This window comes from Heteronotia binoei, chromosome 2 (genome assembly GCF_032191835.1).
Source record: "Heteronotia binoei isolate CCM8104 ecotype False Entrance Well chromosome 2, APGP_CSIRO_Hbin_v1, whole genome shotgun sequence".
Taxonomy (NCBI): domain Eukaryota; kingdom Metazoa; phylum Chordata; class Lepidosauria; order Squamata; family Gekkonidae; genus Heteronotia; species Heteronotia binoei.
This window is the reverse complement of record NC_083224.1, coordinates 124,299,050-124,317,888: the sequence shown is the minus strand read 5'-3', so window position 1 is coordinate 124,317,888 and position 18,839 is coordinate 124,299,050. Positions and strand designations below refer to the sequence as shown.

The 18,839-nt window shown below is 47.0% G+C and overlaps 1 protein-coding gene across 2 annotated transcripts in view; it reads right to left on the bottom strand.

Annotated features, from left to right (window-relative positions):
* LEPR (leptin receptor) overlaps positions 1-18,839 on the bottom strand; it is a 136,782-nt gene that overhangs the window by 20,652 nt on the left and 97,291 nt on the right. For both annotated transcript variants that reach the window (XM_060231965.1, XM_060231967.1), the window contains one exon: positions 16,334-16,513. In XM_060231965.1, the coding sequence (XP_060087948.1) occupies positions 16,334-16,513 (180 nt within the window). The remainder of the gene's footprint in view (positions 1-16,333; positions 16,514-18,839) is intronic.

Sequence of the window (18,839 nt, the reverse complement as noted above, 5' to 3'; positions counted from 1 at the left end):
AAGACCAGTCATCACTCAGCCATCAAGTTAACAATTGTTTTATCGGTGTAGCAAAACAAAGATGAGCTCAATCAGGGCAATGGGGGGAGGGAAGGGATTTGTTGCAGCAAATTTATTATTTGAATGCAAATAAGAATAAATGCTCTAGAATGGTTAATATTTATAATTTCACACAAGAATGGATTAGCGAAGGAATGAACTTCTAAAATAAAACAATAGCTAAAAACAAGGCTAGGATGTAATGTATCATGCCTTTGTGTTTCCTTAATTACACAGTATAGTTAAATTGCTTTCCTTTGTAAGGCCTGTAGCTGGCTGGGCAGCTAGCAGCCAGCAGGCGGCGGAGGTAGAGATGGGCAATCTAATCATTAGGGCCACAGAAGTGCATGCCAGTCACAGGGGATTTTTCACATTTTGAAAATCTTCTGTGCCTGGCCAGAGAGCATAACAGCAATCTGAGCCAAATTCCATGCTGGCTTGCTGCGCTGACTCTGTTGATGTTTGATTTTCAGCCTGAGATTGTGTGGCTGCTGGCTTGCTAGTTCAGCCACTGCTCTGTGCTTGACCTGACTGCTGTCTGCCTTTTGCATTACCCTGCTGCCAAATTCCTTGAACATTTCCGGAGGAATATCCTGCCCCCTGACTCCTGTCCCCGGCTGGAGGAAGAAAACAACTCCTTTTTTGCCTGACAAAGCTTAAAAATATTTTTAGATTTGCCTAGTGGGTTAAAGTGAGGGCTGTTAAGGAGGGGCTACTTTGGTGTTTAAAACAATTTATTATACTGTAATATATTGTAATAACACATTATCATTTGTTATTAAAAATTAATACATATACATTACTTTTTCTCCATCCCTCCCCCCTTTTGGTAACCTCCGCCAGTGTATTTTATTTAAATTGTTAAAAAAGGTAATAAACTTTATCTATTAAAGAATCTTACTTCATAAAAAAACATCAAAAAGAAAAAAAATAGGTTATAATTATAATCCATCTTCATAGTAGTCCTTTAGTCATTAACAAAGAAACAAAAAAGATATATTTCTCCATCACTGCAAACATAAAGTCCCAATGCACATTATCAAATGCTTTCTCTGCGTCTGCGAAAAATAATGCTACTTCTTTTTCAGGATGTTTCTCATAATATTTAATAATGTCAATCACTGTTCTGATATTATCTCTAATTTGTTTCCTGGGAAGAAATCCTGCTTGTTCTTCTTTAATAAAACTGTTCAAATGCTGTTTAAGGCGTTCTGCTAAAATTCTTGCGTATATTTTATAGTCATTGTTAAGTAATGAAATTGGTCTATAGTTTTTTACATTTGTGACGTCTCTGTCTTCTTTTGGTATCAATGAAATTACTGCTTCTTTCCATGTGTTAGGAATTTTCCCGTCTGTTCTTATAATGTTCATCAGTTTCTGAAGTTTTGGTAACAGCGCCTCTGCGAGAAGTTTATAGAATTTTGCCGTAAAGCCATCTGGACTGGGTGCTTTTCCTAATCGCCTCCTCTATTTCTCCTCTTTCAATTGGTTTATTCAACACCTTCTCCATGTTTTCTGTTAAGGGATTTACCTTAATTTTCTGTAGATACGCATCAATTTTTTTTCTATACACACTTTGACTTAAATAGCTTGGCGTGGTATTTATAAAATTCCCTTTTAATTCCTTCATGATCAACAATGTCCTTTCCTCCCGACACAATTTTGTTAATTACTTTATTCTTCCCTCTTTTTTTCATTTGCCAAGCCAGATATTTTACAGGTTTATTTGCTCCTTCAAAAGATTTCTGTTGGAGTCTTTTTAAATTCCATTCCACTTCTTTATTCAGCAAATGACTCAACTGGCTTTGTAATATTGTAATCTCTCTTATAATTTTCTTTTTCCCAGGTCGCTTTTAAAGCTCCTTCTCCTTTTTCCCAATTTCTTTCTGAATGTCCATCATTTGCTTATTTTTGGCTCTTTTATCTTTATTGTTCAATGTAATTAAAATGCCTCTCATTACCGCTTTATAGGCATCCTACACAATTTGGAATTGCATGTCCTCATTTTCATTTATTTGGAAGAAGCATTTAGTTTCCTTTTCCAGAGACACCACTATCTCCTGTTTTCGTAGCAAATCCTCATTTATCCGCCATCTTGGAGTCTTTTTCCCTGATTTTGCAGACCACATTATTGGATTGTGGTCTGCCCTTATTTTAGGAAGTATCTCTATTTTTTTCCTTAATAGTCCAAGATCTTTTGTAGTCCATATATCAATTCTCGAAAAAAAATTATGCCTTGCTGAAAAATAAGTATAATCACGTTCTTTGGGGTTTAATTCCCTCCAAATGTCTTCTAAACTCTCTTGTTTTAGCAGCTCAAAAAATGACTTTGGTAATTTTTCTTCATTATTTTTTCCCCAGACCTATCCAAAATATATTCCCAGCAACAGAGTTCTTTTGTAGTTCAACATCACTTCCACTGCAATATATCTGCCATTATCATATTTAAAAATTAATTTTAGGTCTAATTCTTGTTTGATGTAAAAAACTACACCCCTTTTTTTCTCCTTTGCCAATGAACAAAATTCCATACCATGTTGTTTGTTCCATAGAAATTTATAATCCATTTGTTTGATATGTACTTCTTGCAGGTACATTTTTGTTTCCCAATCCAATGAAAAGTTGCCCTTCTTTTTTGTGGTGAATTTAGTCCATTTATATTCCAAGATGTTAATTTGTACTCCATAATGGTTTTTATTCTTGATCAGTTCCCCCAAAGTCCTTATGCTCCCCAAGTGACCCAGCCCTCGTTCAAATCTGCTTTGTTACTGATTTTTGCACAGACATCACTATTTGCCCATTACTTAAATAGGTTCTAAAGTTGACCTCACAGATTCGATTTTCAAATACTCAGTCTTATAGATTGAACTGTGCCCTTTTATATGAGCCCAAAATCGCAGTTCCCTGATGCTCCTGAATCCAGATATTAATTTTTTTAAATTTTTATTCCTTCAAAATGGCATCCGCAGCTTTTCTGTCCTTTTTTTTAAAAAAATCCTTTTTTATTCTTAAACTGCACCAAAGTTGATTCTAAACATATAATCCAATAAGTTTCACCTTTTAATGATGATATCTGCCGGCTCCATTATTTTTTAATGTCCCGTTTTCTTTTGATTAATTTTTAAAATTTTGACCTTCTTATAATGGCCCCCAGTACTTCTCTATGATTTGGGAGGGCTGGGAGGCTTGCTATTTTCCCTTCTCTTAATGGCTCCTTCCTCTATCTGCCCGGGTTTGATGTTAGAGTTTTCCTTCTCTTAGGCTGGCGAGGTTGGTGGGCCCAGCCTGTCCATCCGGTTATACCGCCGGACAATTCGGTCGCACCATGACGTAGCAAACTCTGTGAAAAACGGGGGGGACCAGCGAGAAGGTGTTGCTACGGATGCAGTAATGCAGGAGAGGCCATTGCAGTGACCATCTGCCAGGCATAGCCAGACAGTGACCACGTGGCGTTCACTACACCGGGAGAGGAGAGGCTATGTATTGCGCATACACTTTCCCTGGGGGGGTAGGATACCCAGAGGGAGCCCCCCCGCCCCCCCAACACCTACCACCTGGAGGACTCGCTGCCGGCATCCCGGCTTACTGGGCCATGGCAGATGACCCCAAGGTGAAAGGGTGGAGCTAGTACCGCACACACTGCGCTTCACCTAAAAAATTCCTCTGCGCAGGCCTGAAGGGCATATCCACATACACAACCCACAATGCATCAAGTCCTGCAGCGATGGGCAAGGGGCGAAACGGCAGGTGGAAGGTGCCACTGGAAGCTGCAGTCCCGATCCTGCATGTAGGCGGTTCAGGGTATTGGTCGCCTGATGCTAACCCGGAGACGAAAGCATTTTTCGGCAGCACCCTGAACGACCAAGCAGCCTTATCTAGGGACAGCACTGCTTGCTCCACATGGAGAGGGGCCTAGAAAAGGTGGCCTAAACAAAGCTCGTCTCCTCCACCCCAGTTGGCTAGCCGCGGTCAACGGGCATCCTTACTTGCGGTCAAAAAATAACAACAAAAAAAAGGCATGCACCTGCCTCACAAAGTGTGCAAAGACTAAAGCTTGCGTGTTGGAACATCAGAACCATGCTTGACACAGTAGACAGTGGTCGCCCTGAACGACGCTCTGCTCTAGTTGCCCACGAACTTCTCAGGTTGAATATCGACATAGCAGCTCTCAGTGAGGTCCGTTTCCCTGAGGAAGGTAGTCTTCAAGAACACGGTGCTGGTTATACCCTCTACTGGTCAGGTAAGTCAAAGGCTGAGAGCCGCCTTTCTGGCGTTGGCTTCATGGTCAGGAACTCCATTGCCTCCAAACTCCAAAACCTGCCAACAGGTCACTCAGATCGCATCATGTCCATGCGCCTCCCACTTCAAAACAAGCAGCATGCAACACTCTTCAGTGTGTATGCCCCAACCCTTCAAGCAGCTCCTGCAGAAAAGAACAAGTTCTATGCTGATCTACACAACCTCTTACGGAAGACCCCTACAGAGGACAAGGTGATCATCCTTGGCGACTTCAATGCCAGAGTAGGTAAAGACTCGGAAGCCTGGAAAGGAGTACTTGGCAAACACGGCATTGGCAACTGCAATGACAACGGGCGCCTCCTGCTAGAATTCTGCATGGAGCACCAGCTCACCATCACCAACACTATCTTCCAGCAGAAGAACAGTCTGAAGACAACCTAGATGCACCCATGGTCCAAGCACTGGCACCTTATCGACTACATTCTGGTGCGCCAGAGAGACCTTCAAGATGTCTTACACACCCGAGTAATGCCCAGTGCAGAATGTCATACGGATCATCGTCTTGTACGCTGTAATCTCCGTCTTCACTTTAAACCCACACCCAGGAGAGGAGGTATCCCTCAGAGGAAGTTTCAGGTTGGCAGTCTCCAGTCAGCCGATGTTAAAGCTGCCTTCCAGGCAAAGCTCCAGTCAAGAATTGAGGACCCCAGTTGCCCCACAGACCCTTCTCCAGAAGCACTCTGGGAACACCTAAAAACTACCGTCCTGCAGATCTCTGAAGAAGTCCTCGGGTTCTCCACAAGGAAGAACAAGGACTGGTTTGATGAGAACAATCAAGAGATCCAAGATTTGCTGGCGAAAAAGAGATCTGCCTACCAAGCACATCTTGCTCAGCCCTCCTGTCCTGGAAAAAAAGCAACCTTTCGCGCTGCATGTAGCAACCTCCAGCGCAAGCTTCGAGACATTCAGAACGAGTGGTGGACCAAGCTTGCAGAGAGAACCCAGCTGTGTGCAGACACTGGTGATTTAAGAGGGTTCTACGAAGCCCTGAATGCAGTATATGGTCCATCATATCAGGCTCAGAGTCCTTTGCGAAGTGCAGACGGCCAAGTGCTCCTCACAGACAAGGCATCCATACTGAACCGGTGGTCGGAGTATTTTCAGGTTCTCTTCAGTGCCAACCGCGTAGTTCAAGATTCAGCAATCCACCTCACCCCACTTCAACCAGTGAAAACAGAGTTGGATGAGATCCCCACCCTAGAGGAGACTGTTAAAGCCATCAAGCAACTGAAAAGTGGCAAGGCAGCAGGAGTTGATGGAATTCCACCAGAGATCTGGAAGCATGGGCGCACAGTACTACATAGCTCACTTCACAAAGTACTTGTCACCTGCTGGGAACAAGGCAAATTACCACAGGACTTTCGCGATGCAATCATCATCACCCTATACAAGAACAAAGGGGAAAAGTCAGACTGCTCCAACTACCGGGGGATAACCCTGCTCTCCATCGCAGGCAAAATCCTTGCCAGAATACTCCTGAACAGACTGGTGCCCACCATTGCAGAAGAACTCCTCCCAGAGAGCCAGTGCGGCTTCAGAGCTAACAGGAGCACCACTGACATGGTATTTGTTCTCAGGCAGCTCCAAGAGAAATGCAGGGAACAGAACAAGGCTCTGTATGTGACTTTTGTCGACCTTACCAAAGCTTTCGATACCGTTAGCAGGAAAGGCCTATGGCAAATCTTGGAACGTTTAGGATGTCCCCCAAGGTTCCTCAGCATGATCATCCAGCTACATGAAGACCAGCGAGGCCAAGTCAGACACTGCAACGACCTCTCGGAGCCCTTCCCAATAGGCACAGGTGTAAAGCAAGGCTGCGTTCTCGCGCCAACTCTCTTTACAGTCTTCTTTAGCATGATGCTTCAAAGAGCCGCAGTAGATCTAGATGATGATGATGGTGTCTACATCCGCTACCGCACCGATGGCAGCCTGTTCAACCTGAGGCAACTAAAGGCCCACTCCAAGACAATGGAAAAACTCATCCGAGAGCTACTGTTTGCTGATGCTGCTGCACTCGTTTTCCACTCGGTATCAGCTCTGCAGCGTATGACATCCTGCTTTGCAGAGGCTGCCAAGCTATTTGGCCTAGAAGTTAGTCTGAAGAAGACAGAAGTTCTCCACCAGCCTGCACCCCAGGAAGATTATCACCCTCCCTGCATCATTGTGGGTGAATCAGTTCTGAAGACAGTCCAGCAGTTCAGCTACCTGGGGTGCATCATCTCCTCAGATGCCAAGATCGACAAGGAGATTGACAACAGGCTGGCAAAGGCAAACCGTGCATTTGGCCGACTGCACAAAAGGGTGTGGAGCAACAAGCATCTGAAAAAGGGCACAAAGATCAATGTTTACAAAGCGGTTGTGATGACAACCCTTATCTACGGCTCCGAATCGTGGGTTTTATACCGTCATCACCTGCGACTCCTCGAGCGCTTTCATCAGCGCTGCCTTCGCACCATCCTCAACATCCACTGGAGTGACTTTGTGACCAACACTGAAGTCCTCAAGCGGGCGGAGGTTACCAGCATCGAGGCACTGCTGTTGAAGACGCAGCTGCGCTGGGCAGGGCATATTTCTAGGATGGAAAACCACCGCCTTCCCAAGATTGCCCTGTATGGCGAACTCTCCACCGGCCATCGAAATAGAGGGGCACCAAAGAAGAGGTACAAGGACTCCTTGAAGAAATCCCTTGGCACCTGTCGCATCAATCATCACCAGTGGTCTGACCTAGCCTCAGATCGCAAAGCATGGAGGCACACCATCCACCAGGCTGTCTCTTCCTTTGAGAACGCACGCATAGCTGGTCTTGAGGACAAAAGGAGATTGAAGAAGAATCGCACTGCTACAGCACCAACCCTAAATCAGACTTTTCCCTGCAGCCACTGTGGCCGGACCTGCCTGTCCCGCATTGGTCTTGTCAGCCACCAGCGAGCCTGCAGCAGACGTGGACTATTGCACCCTTCTTAAATCTTCGTTCGCGAAGCCAAGCCGAGAGAGAATGGCTCCTTCCTTCCTTTCTTGCCACGAAGTCTCGTTTTCAGTGGTTAAAAAGTCTCACGTTATTTCTATGGCGACATTTCCTGTGTTGTATTCACCAAGTCAGCAGTTCTCCTCAGAGGGGGTTGTCTGCTCCTGACCACAGGTATTCAAAACAATATTTATTTTTCCTCTTTTAATCCTATTCCTCCAAAATCACTAGTCCCAGTATTACCCCCCCTCCTTTATCTTCGTTAATTTAAGATGGTATAATTGGATCCAGACCTTTGTTTTTATTTTAAATTAGTCTTATATTAGTTTCGGAGTGATAGATATAGATCTTTTACATTTAACACCGATATACTTCTGCGCACTGCTCTTTTTGGAAATAGATGTTAATCGGTCCCAAAGAAGCTTTGAATCTTGGTGAGTTTAAGTCAACTTAATGACCTCAGAAATCCTCTGTAGTTGATTGAATGCAGTCCTTCTCGGGGGACTCTTCAAAGCCAAAAAGGAACCCCACTAGGGTCCCTCGTCAGCCAAAGTAAATCCCCTCAAAACTTAATATGCATTTCTTGGCCTTCTCCTGCCTGGAAGAAGTAGGCAGTAGGTGTTACAATCACCTTTTCTTCCCAGAACAGAGGTTCTGGTCTGCTCCTCGGCTGAGAAGAAGCTCAATCCGCCATGACCAAAGCCCGGAAGCCACAAGGGGGGGGGCTACTTTGGGTTGGGGGGCAGGTTGCCCTTGCTTAGGCATTTTTTAAAAAGTTTAACTGCTTTGTTGGGGGCATAGGGGGATTGATGGTCATTTGTGCAGCCTGTTGTTTAAAAGTCACATTATATTCTCTGATTGAAATTAAATCATTTCCACTGCTTGTTGTTTAAATTATATATATATATTCTTTGAAGTTAAATCCTATGTAATCTGTCTCTGCCGGGTCTGTGATAGTTTAGGCTCTGCAATTTCTTTAAAGAGGTTTTAAAACTTAGCTTGTTGTACTTTCTCAGTGTGGACCTTCTGGGGCTGGTGCTGTGCTGATGGAGTGGCCTGTGACAGTGTCTAAGTGTCTGCCTTGTTGTTGAGAGTATTGTTTTGGTTTGGTTTTTGTAACATACTGAGACGGGAGACGTTGGTAGGGCAGCATGCTTTAATGGAGACACGTTACAAGAGAGCGAGCACGCGGGCCTAGTCCCGCTTATGTACATTCCCGGAACTTCTTCCCCGACAGGCCAGCCCAATCCTGGCCTGTTGAACTTCCCGCCGCTGCTGGTGATTCGCGGGCTCAGAGCTTCCCGCGGAGTCGCCTGGGTGTCCCCAGTCGCCTCCGCTGTCCGGCTACGCGGACTAACGCTATTGCGTCATAACGAAATGGTTGCTGTATTGCGTTATAACGAAATGGTTGCCGCATTGCGTTATAACGAAATGGTTGCCGCCTTATGCTATCGCAATACGCTACACTCCTCCCCCCATAGTTAATGTACATAGTCCTGGAGGTAGGCGGGAGGCCGACGCTCCTGTGTTGACCTCCTTGGTGCTGCTTGAGGTATGGGGGCGGCTTCTGCGGTCGGGGCATCTCCGGGGGGTGATGCGTTGGCTTGCTGCTGGTCTGGCTCTGTTGATCGCCCGGCCTCCGCTGGCTCGGCGGCCTCGGGTAGATCCCTCACTGGCTCCCCCCTGGGCATTGCTTCTCCCGCTTCGGTGGGCCCCTCCGGTAAAGTGCGGCAGCGCATTTGGTCGATGTGCCGCCGTAGGACTTGGCCCCCCTCTGTGGACACCTCATAGTGGCGGGACCCTATTACCCGCAGCACCCGTCCTGCTAGCCACCAAGGCCCCCCGGCGTAGTTACGGGCGAACACCGGGTCCCCTGCGAAGAACCCCCTGGCTGCGTCCCTGGTTTCCGGGGACCCCCTGATGTCGGAGTCTCGGTCGGGGTGTAACCTGTCGAGCCTCATAATGAGTTTGCGCCCCATGAGGAGCTCCGCCGGGCTCACTCCCGTGACCGGGTTGGGGGTTACCCTGTTGTCAAACAAAAAGGGGGCCAGCCTGTGGTCCCAGTCGCCCTGTACTATCCGGCCCAGGCCTTCCTTGGTAGTTCGGACCATGCGCTCTGCCTGTCTGTTGGTGGCCAGGTGAAATGGGGCTGACCTTATGTGTCTGATCAGGTACCTCTGCAGGAACGCCTGAAATTCCCTGGAGGTGAAAGCCGCCCCATTGTCAGAGACAATAGTGTCTGGAATCCCGTGGGTGCTAAGTGCCCTGCGCAGTGCCCGGATGAAGTGGACGCTATGGAATGACCTCCAGCCATTTTGTGTAGGCGTCCACCATAATCAGGAAGATCTGTCCCTGGAAGGGCCCCGCAAAGTCTAGGTGGAGCCTGGACCAGGGTTTCCTAGTGGTTTCCCATCGTGTAACCGGGTGGGTGTTTCCCATCATGTAACCGGCACTGGGTGGCTCTGGCCGCGACTCCTGGCACACGCTGCACCTCCGAACCCAGTTCTCGATCTCTTCATCCATCCCTGCTTCCCCACAAGATGCACCCTTTGTGAGCTGCTAGCTCCTCTCTCCTTGTTTTGTAGGGCCTAAACTCTTCCCCCATGTTCCCTTCTGGCCACCCCCTCACCACCCAGTCAAGAACCCTTGCCAGTGTTTTGTTCTTCCCAGTGGCCTTCGCAACCTCTGCGGCGTGGAGGGGCGGCTTCGGGGCGGGACTTGACCAACATGACCAGGTGTGCTGGGGCTGGGTCAGGTTCTGTGTCGGGCAGTGGCAAACGGCTGAGCGCGTCAGCGTGGCCCATAGCCTTGCCGGCTCGGTGGACTAGTGTGTACATGTAAGAGTTGAGGAATTGATTCCACCTCAACACGCGCTGTGAAAGTATTTGGGGGTTTGGCGGTCAGGGGCCAGCAGACCTAAGAGCGGCTTGTGGTCAGTGGCTATTGTGAACCTCCGCCCATACAGATAATCATGAAACTTGTGGACCCCCGCCACGATTGCCAAGGCCTCCTTATCTATTTGCGCATAATTGCGCTCGGCCGGTGTGAGCGTATGGGAGTAGTACGCCACCGGTACCTCCCTCCCGTCCGGAAGTTGGTGCCCCAGGACTGCGCCCACCCCGTATGGCGATGCATCGCAAACCAAGATGACCGGGAGGCGCTCGTCAAAATGGTGGAGCACCGCATTGGAAACCAGAATGTCTTTTACCGCCTGAAACGCGGCGGCTTGCCGTTTGCCCCATACCCAAGGGGCTTGTTTGTCCAGCAGCTGATGTAGGGGTTCTGCAAGGGCTGCCTTGTGGGGGAGGAACGAGTGGTAAAAATTGAGCACCCCCAAGAAGCTTTGTAGCTCCGCTTTGCAGGTGGGGGCTGGGGCTTGCACGATGGCTCGTGTCTTTTCCTCCGTTGGGTGGATTCCCGCTGCGTCTACGGCGAATCCTAGGAACTCCACCCTTGGTACCCCCAGCAAGCACTTCTCCCTCTTGACCTTGAGCCCCACTGCTTGGAACCGGCGGAGCACTTCTCTTAGGCGGTTGCCAAATTCTTCGGGGTCTGGGGCGGCGATCAAAACATCATCGAAGAACGGCTGGACTCCAGGGATCCCTTTAAGGAGAGCGTCCATTATACTCTGGAAAATCCCCGGAGCGACGCTGACCCCGAACTGTAGCCTCCGCACTCGGAAGGCCCCCCTGTGTGTCACAATGGTTTGGGCCTCCGCCGTTTTAGCATCTACCGGAAGCTGTTGGTAGGCCTGTGCCAGATCCAGCTTCCCAAAGATCTTTGACCCTGCTAGGGCTGCCAGGACATGGCTCACCACCGGCACGGGGTAGGGGTTATCCTGCAGTGCCTTATTTATTGTGCACTTATAGTCGGCACAAATCCGCACCTCCCCGTTTGGCTTGATCGGGGTTACAATGGGGGTCTCCCACGTGGCGTAGTCCACCGGTTCCAAGACCCCTTGGGCAATGAGGCAGTCCAGTTCGGCCTCGATTTTTTGCTTCAAGGCGAACAGGACCCGCCTGGCCTTGAGCCGGATCGGCCTGACCGTAGGGTCGAGCGGTAGGGAAACGGCCGGCCCCTTGTAGCTCCCCAGGGAACCGTCAAACACGTCGGGGAACTCTTGGCATACCTCCCCGAACCTCCTGGGTGTTAGGGTTTGCCCCACCCCCTCCACGCGGATCCCCAAGGGTTTGAACCACGCCAGTCCTAGCAAGGTGGTAAGCTGGCGCTTCACCACCAGGATGTCCAGCGGGCCGCTGAAGGACCCCCTCTCAACTTGCACCCGGGCCCACCCCACGATTTGAACCGGGTTCTTCTGAAAGTCCCGCAGTATGAAGTCCGCCGGCCTTAGTTGAAGCCGCTGGCGGGGGCACAGTTTCCTCAGGGTCTCCTCTGCTATAATGGAAATGGAGGAGCCTGAGTCCACCTCCATTTGGCATGGGGCTCCCTCAATGAGGACCGCCATTTTGATCTTGTCGGGGGTGGTAAGGGGCAAATTCAGTACCTGTAGTGTGGTGGAGGCCGTGGAGTGGAACTCCGCCGACTCGTGGTGAGTGGTCGTCCTCCGGCGATTGGACTTGGCCCGGCAAGCCCTCGCTATGTGGCCGGTCTTTCCGCAGCTCCGGCAGTCCCAGGTCCGGTACTGGCAGTCCCTTCTGTCGTGGGGGTCGCCGCAGCTGGCGCACTTTGTGGTTGGTGCTCTCTCCGCCGTTGGGGGTCGATCGGTGGCTCGGGGTCGCTGTGGTGTGCGGTTGGTGGCCCCTGCTGGGCGGCGCAACTGGAACGCTTCTCCTTCGTCCTGACGGTTGGGGTCCAGCTCCTCGTGGTGGACTGCGTCAGTCTTCGCCCTGGGGAAAGTCCTCGAGGTCCTCTCGAACGCCACGGCTTCACTGAATGCGCTCTGGAGGGTGAGCTCTTCCTTCGCAAAGAGCTTTTGCTGGAGCCTCTCGTCGCAAAGGCCCCACGTGAACCGATTGGCCAGGGTCTCTTCCAGGTGGGGGAAGCTGCAATGTCCTGCGATCTGGCGTAGGGCCGCCAGGTAGTCGGCGGCCGATTCCCCTGAGGCCTGATCCCTCCTATGGAAGAGGAACCGGCGGGCCACTCGCGACGATTGAGGCAAGAAGTGGCCGGTGAGGAGCCTGACGACTTCCTCATAGGACTTCTCCGTGAGTCGGGCGGGGGCCGAGAGACCTTTGGCGATCTCGAATGTGGCCGCCCCGCAGACGCTCAGGAGAACGTCCCTCTTCATGCTATCCTCTGTGATCTGATTGGCCCTCAGATAGCACTCAACCCGTTCCGAGTACGACTCCCAGGCCTCGGGATTCGCGGGGTTAAAGGTCTCGATGTGGCCGGTGGTGCCGCTCTGGTGAGCCATGCTGATGGTGGTGGCGATCGTGGCCTGTGGGTTGCCCTGTCTCCAGTGTAGCCGACGTGGCTAGAATCCCATCCTCGTCGCCACTGTAATGTACTGAGACGGGAGACGTTGGTAGGGCAACATGCTTTAATGGAGACACGTTACAAGAGAGCGAGCACGCGGGCCGGGTCCCGCTTATGTACATTCCCGGAACTTCTTCCCCGACAGGCCAGCCCAATCCTGGCCTGTTGAACTTCCCGCCGCTGCTGGTGATTGGCGGGCTCAGCGCTTCCCGCGGAGTCGCCTGGATGTCCCCAGTCGCCTCCGCTGTCCGGCTACGTGGACTAACGCTATTGCGTCATAACGAAATGGTTGCTGTATTGCGTTATAACGAAATGGTTGCCGCATTGCGTTATAACGAAATGGTTGCCGCCTTATGCTATCGCAATACGCTACATTTTTTTGAATTTTGTGCCTGCCTTTTAGTTTCTTAAAAGGTTTGAGATAGTTCTCCTGGTTTTCTGCTATGTGGGCTGCCTGCTTCTGATTGTGTGCCTTCACAGATTGTGTGCCTGTTAGTGTGGTTGGCTTGCTTGACTGAGGCCTGCAGTTAGCCTAGATAACAGTTGTTTCACAGGTTTTTAGAATTATCCTGTTGGACTTGGACTGTTTCTGGGTCTTAGGTTTGGCTGTGTAGTGGGTGATTCTGGTGTTTTTTAGCAGATTTCTTGTACTGCAACTGCACCAGTTGTGTTAATACAGGTTATTGTAAGTTTCTCAGTCTTACAAGGTTGCTTTTTCAGGGCAGGCTAGTTGGTCTTGAAGATTTCTGTTTAGTGGGTACTGTTAGAAGAGGTTTTTAAGTTTTGATTTCTAGAAGGCTGCTTTTCAGGGGCAAACGACTGGTCTGAGTGCTGTTCAGTGGGTGCTTCTGGGTTTTTACAGCTTAGTTAGGGCTATTAGTAGGCTTTTTAAAATAATTAGAGACTGAGTCAGGAAATTTTTTGAGTAACACTGTTGGCATAGAGCTTTAGCAATCCCCCCCTCCCCTGTAAGTAGGAAGATAAAATCTTAAAAGCAGATCTCCAGGCCCCACCTGAGGCTGGCAACCCTAATTTAAGCAGTTGTTTTTTCCAGGAGAGCTGATCTCTGCCACCTGGAGAGCACTCCAGCCCTCACCTGGAGATTGGCAACAATGGTACCCCAGGAAATCCCTCCTACCCAATTCGATCTTTGTCCTGTTGGGGGGTTTTTTGGCAATGCCATAGTAGCATTGTCTCTGCTGGGCACATGCACTGGTTCTGCTGCTGACTGAAAAAACAGTTTTTTAGGTAAGAGATTCTCTTATTTGACCTTAGTCATTTTTTCCACACAACGGAAACCAATGGCGTTTTTGCAGCCATTGATTTCATTGGGATAGAGGCACCCTCTTTGGGTGCCCATAGGATTGGACCCCCTGGTCTTTCTGAAACTTGGGGGTTCTTTTGGAGAGAGGCTCCAGCAGGTACACAGCAAATTTTCCACCTCTCACTCAAACCCCTTCCCCACAGCCCATGGAATGTACACTATGGGATTTTGCCATTGACTAAAATGGCCCATAGAGTATAATGGAGTTGAAAAAAACTGGGAATACTGATTTTTTTTCCCCAGGTTTTTTTCCTTTAACTAATATGAAATTTGGCTTTCATGACTTTTTTTTTTTGTTTAATCAACCCAAAACCGAATTTTAATGATTTTTTTTTCTGCACACCCCTCCAAGGGAATACTGCGAGGTGCTCTAGAGGCATCTGTCCAGGTTGTGTGTGTGCGCATCAACCTAGAAAATGAGGTTCAACACGGACAAGTGAAAATTTTAACTATAAATGTATATTGGTATGGTGTAAACTAGTGGCAACTGAAGATGTTGACTCAGTAGTGTGTGACTGCAATTAAAAAAGACAAATGCTGTTCTGGGAATTATTAGGAAGGGGACTGAAAACAAATTTGCCACTATCATAATGCCTCTGTATAAATTGATGATGTGGTCTCATTTGGAATACTGTGAACAGTTCTGGTCACTGCACCTCAAAAAAGGTTTATAGCACTGGAAAAGGTGCAGAAAAGGGCAACTAAAATGATTAAAGGGATAGAACACTTTCCTTATGAAGAAAGGTTAAGGAGGTTAGTGCTCTTTAGCTTGGAGAAATGATGATTGAGGGGTGACATCAAAGAGGTATCCAAAATTATGCATGGCATTGTGGATTGCATTGGCTGGAATACATTATTTTAAATATTGTAACTGAATTTAGGGATAGAAATTAAGGTAGTTATAATACTAACAAGGACATTATATATATATGACACATAAAGATACATCTCTATATTTATATATATATATATATATATATATATATATATATATATATATATATATATATATATATATATATATATATATATATATATATATATATATAGAATATGACATATATATATATAGAATATGACATATGTAAAGATCATCTATCTAATATGACATATATAAATATATATAGAATGAGGGCTTCTATAGAAAAGTTTCACTAGGACTCTAATTAGCTTTACATTCATTAACTTGGCCATTTGCCCTAAGAGGGAATAATAATGGCTTAGATAGCCTCAAGATCTTCAGGCCTCTGGCTCTGCATAGTACAGTGTGGAGGAGAGGTAGATCTGTAGACTCTTGATGCTAAAAGTGAATCTTTAGTCTCATAGAGAAGACTCAGAATATGTTATAGAATGTGGATGTTTGAAGTAGAGCTATACAAGACTTGGCATAGACAAAATATTGTCCTGGAAGAGAAAACACCTCTATCGAACAGATATACCTATTGCTATCTCAAGGGGTCAACACAGAATTATGTTTCTTTCACATTATCAACAAAAAGCTAATTCTAGAGGGACATCCCAGCTTTTGAATACCCAGTAGAACTTGGCCAGGTCAAAATGGGTTTTACCTGTATAACCAAGACTGTATGCTTTGTATATTTTTTTTGCTTAGGTCATTAAGGACATAAGATCTCTGGACAAAGCCTGTAACCCTTGGAAAGCTGCTTGGCTTCTGAGGGCTTTTACCCTTCTGTATCCAGAACTCTGCCTGTTTATTAATAAACATATTTTAGTTCTTCCACTCACAGGACTTCCAAGTGTGTTCCTCAATTGGGACAGGGGCACAACTAGCCATGGATTGCATGGAACAGGGTAGAGAAAGAAGTACTTTTCTCCATTTCTCACAATACAAGTACTCATGACACTCAATGAAATTAATGAGCAGTAGGCTCAGAACAGATAAAAGGAGGTACTTTTCCACCCAAAGAGTAGTTAACATATCGAATTCACCGCTTCAGGGGATTTGCAACAAGCAAAGACAGCTTCAGGAGGGGATTGAATAAACATATAGAGTGGAGATCCTTCAGTGGCTATTAGCCACAAGGTATAGATGGAACACCACGTCTGGGACAGTGATGCTCTGTATTCTTGGTGCTTGGGAAGGAAGGGCAACAGTGGGAAGGCTTCTGGCGTTCTGGCCCACTGATGGCACCTGAGTTTTGACCACTGTGTGGCACAGAGTATTGGACTGGATGGGCCACTGGCCTAATCTAGCAGGGCCTCTCTTATGTTCTTATGTAACATAGAAAAATAGCCATATGTAAACTCACCATAAATATGACATTTCCTAATATGTGAAGGAACCATTATCCATTTAATTTGTTCTTCATTTAGGTTGGTCCATTCAATTACAAAAGATGTAACAATGTATATTGCAGGTGAAAGCATCCAGGACACAATTACACAACTGCTGTTCATTGGATAGGCACTAAGCGACTTCACAATATTTACTAAAAAAAACAAAAAAGACATTATTAAGCCCCTATAGAGAACTAACTGGATCACTTGCAAATGAATGGCAGGCACAGTTTTCGATTTCAGTTTAATTATTACTTAATTCCTGGAGAATTAAACAAATCATAATAGGGAAGCACACAATTAACTGGTAAAAATCAACAGAACAATCCATTTCTGTGGAGCTTTTCACATTTATTCCTGTTAAGGACTCTGTTGTCGAAAGTAAAGTCCACCCTGTTTCATTTGCTTATCTTTCTTTTAGAAATTTCCTGTCAGTTTTCTCCCATTAAAGATCTGTATTGTTTTTCCACATAGGATAGTAAATACAACCTTATTGTTACTCTACCATCCAATGTCCCCTCCCCTGCACAGGTAAGAGCTGAACAAATACAGGCAACTAAGACTAAACATTAAAGGGGGGGAGAGAATGGGGTCAAGGAGGATGAGAAACAGTAATATGAATCCCATTAAGCAATGAGTGGTGAAGAGAGACAAGAAATCTTGCCAAATGGAAGTGAAGGTCTCATATGTTTTATGTGATACTCTCACTTTTAGAGAGATCTAACATAGAGCTTTTTCACACAGCCTAAGTATTCCGGTATGGCAGCTGGTCAGTTACTGAACAGTAACGGGTTTCTGCTGGCATTTCAGACAGACCCAATTCAGTAACTGGCTGCTACCAGAATACTGTTACTTTTTCACACAGTCCCACGGCTGTCGCGGTAGTGAGGCATGCCTGAGTCGTTATTAACAAAGAGCAGTTTCTTTCAGTTTTCAACCCCTCCTTCCGGGTTGAAATCGCTATGGGATGCTGTGTGAAATGTCCTGTAGTGATTCTGGGAGTGCCATTTTCACACCCTTTTTTGCCTACTGGCATGCGATCTCCAGCTTTTTTTTTTTTTTTTTTGGAAAGTCGGGCTAAGATTGCTATAGTGATGTTTCAAAACAGCACCACCATAGGGATGCCTGGGCTCCATTGAGATGCCTGAGATCGCTGTGGCTGACACTTTGTAACAAGTGCCCCATTGGATACACAGTTCAAGTGGGAGATCAGGGCACCAGGCATTGGTCAGTCACCTGTTGCTATCATTTCCATGCCCACACGAGAGTCAGGGGAATGTGACTGGTTTGTAGGTGACTCTGAGGCACATTATTTTTTTGGGGGGGGGGGGGGGCTATTGCCACCTGGAAAGGGGTTGCCCATAGGGCAGCAGGTTTCAGTGGGAAAACAGACCAACAGTGATTGGTGAGACAGATGTTGCTAACACAGCCTGATGTGCACCCATCCATGCTCACAGGCTATTGGCTGGAAAGTGACTTGTGCCAAGCTGCAGCAATTATAAATATTAGAGGGGGGAGCCACGGACCATGTTCAGATTGCCAGGCATTGTAAACTTTCTTCCCACTTGAACTGTGTATCCAATCCTATGGTAGTGCTGTTTTGAAACATCGCTATAGTGAACGTAGCCCAACGTTCAAAAAACAAAACAAAACCAGAGATTATGCGCCAGCGGGCAAAAAAGGGCACGAAAACAGCCAGCGCTCGTGGAAGCGAGATAAAAGCAGAATAGTGTGAAATGGCTCACTTCAATCACAGAACCATACAGGGGAAAAAAACATGTGTCTGAAAACTCCCATCCCTGTCCCAGATTACTCCAGGCCGGCACAATACTGGCTCCCTTCCGGTTTCCATTGGTAAGTGTGAAAAGGGCCATATTGACTGATCATCCCCAAAAGGAGAAATGTGAGATATCTACTGCTGCAAGCTAATCCACTTGGCAACCTTGGCTGTCCTTTGAATTCATAACAGTTGATGTTTGGGAAGTGCCCACAGAGATAATATATAGCCTAGAATTAAACTATTAAAGTGAGATACAATTTAGCACATAATTTGAGATGTACCATCCCTCCAGAAATTTGCAATTTAGGGGTATCACAGAGCACGTGGACCAGATTGACTCTAGGTGTTTGGCAGTGTCAATAGGCATTAAGAAACTTTAGTTTTCTCCATTAGGCGCAGCACATGGTGTGCTGTGTCCTAAGTCTTTCTTTAGGCTGAAACTTCTTATGTACCTTAGATTACATTGTAGTTGGTACCTTTAGCTAGCTATACTGAAATTAAAATAGAACACATGCGTTTCTGATGACGGACAGAGAGCCAGTGTAGTGTAGTAGTTAAGAGTGGCAGACTCTAATCTGGAGAACTGGGTTTGATCTCCCACTCCTCCACATAAAGGAAGCATCTGGAGAAATTTGACATTAAAATCAATGACAGTTGGCTCCAAGTGAATGAGTTATAATCAGGGTCTAAGCCCGTAA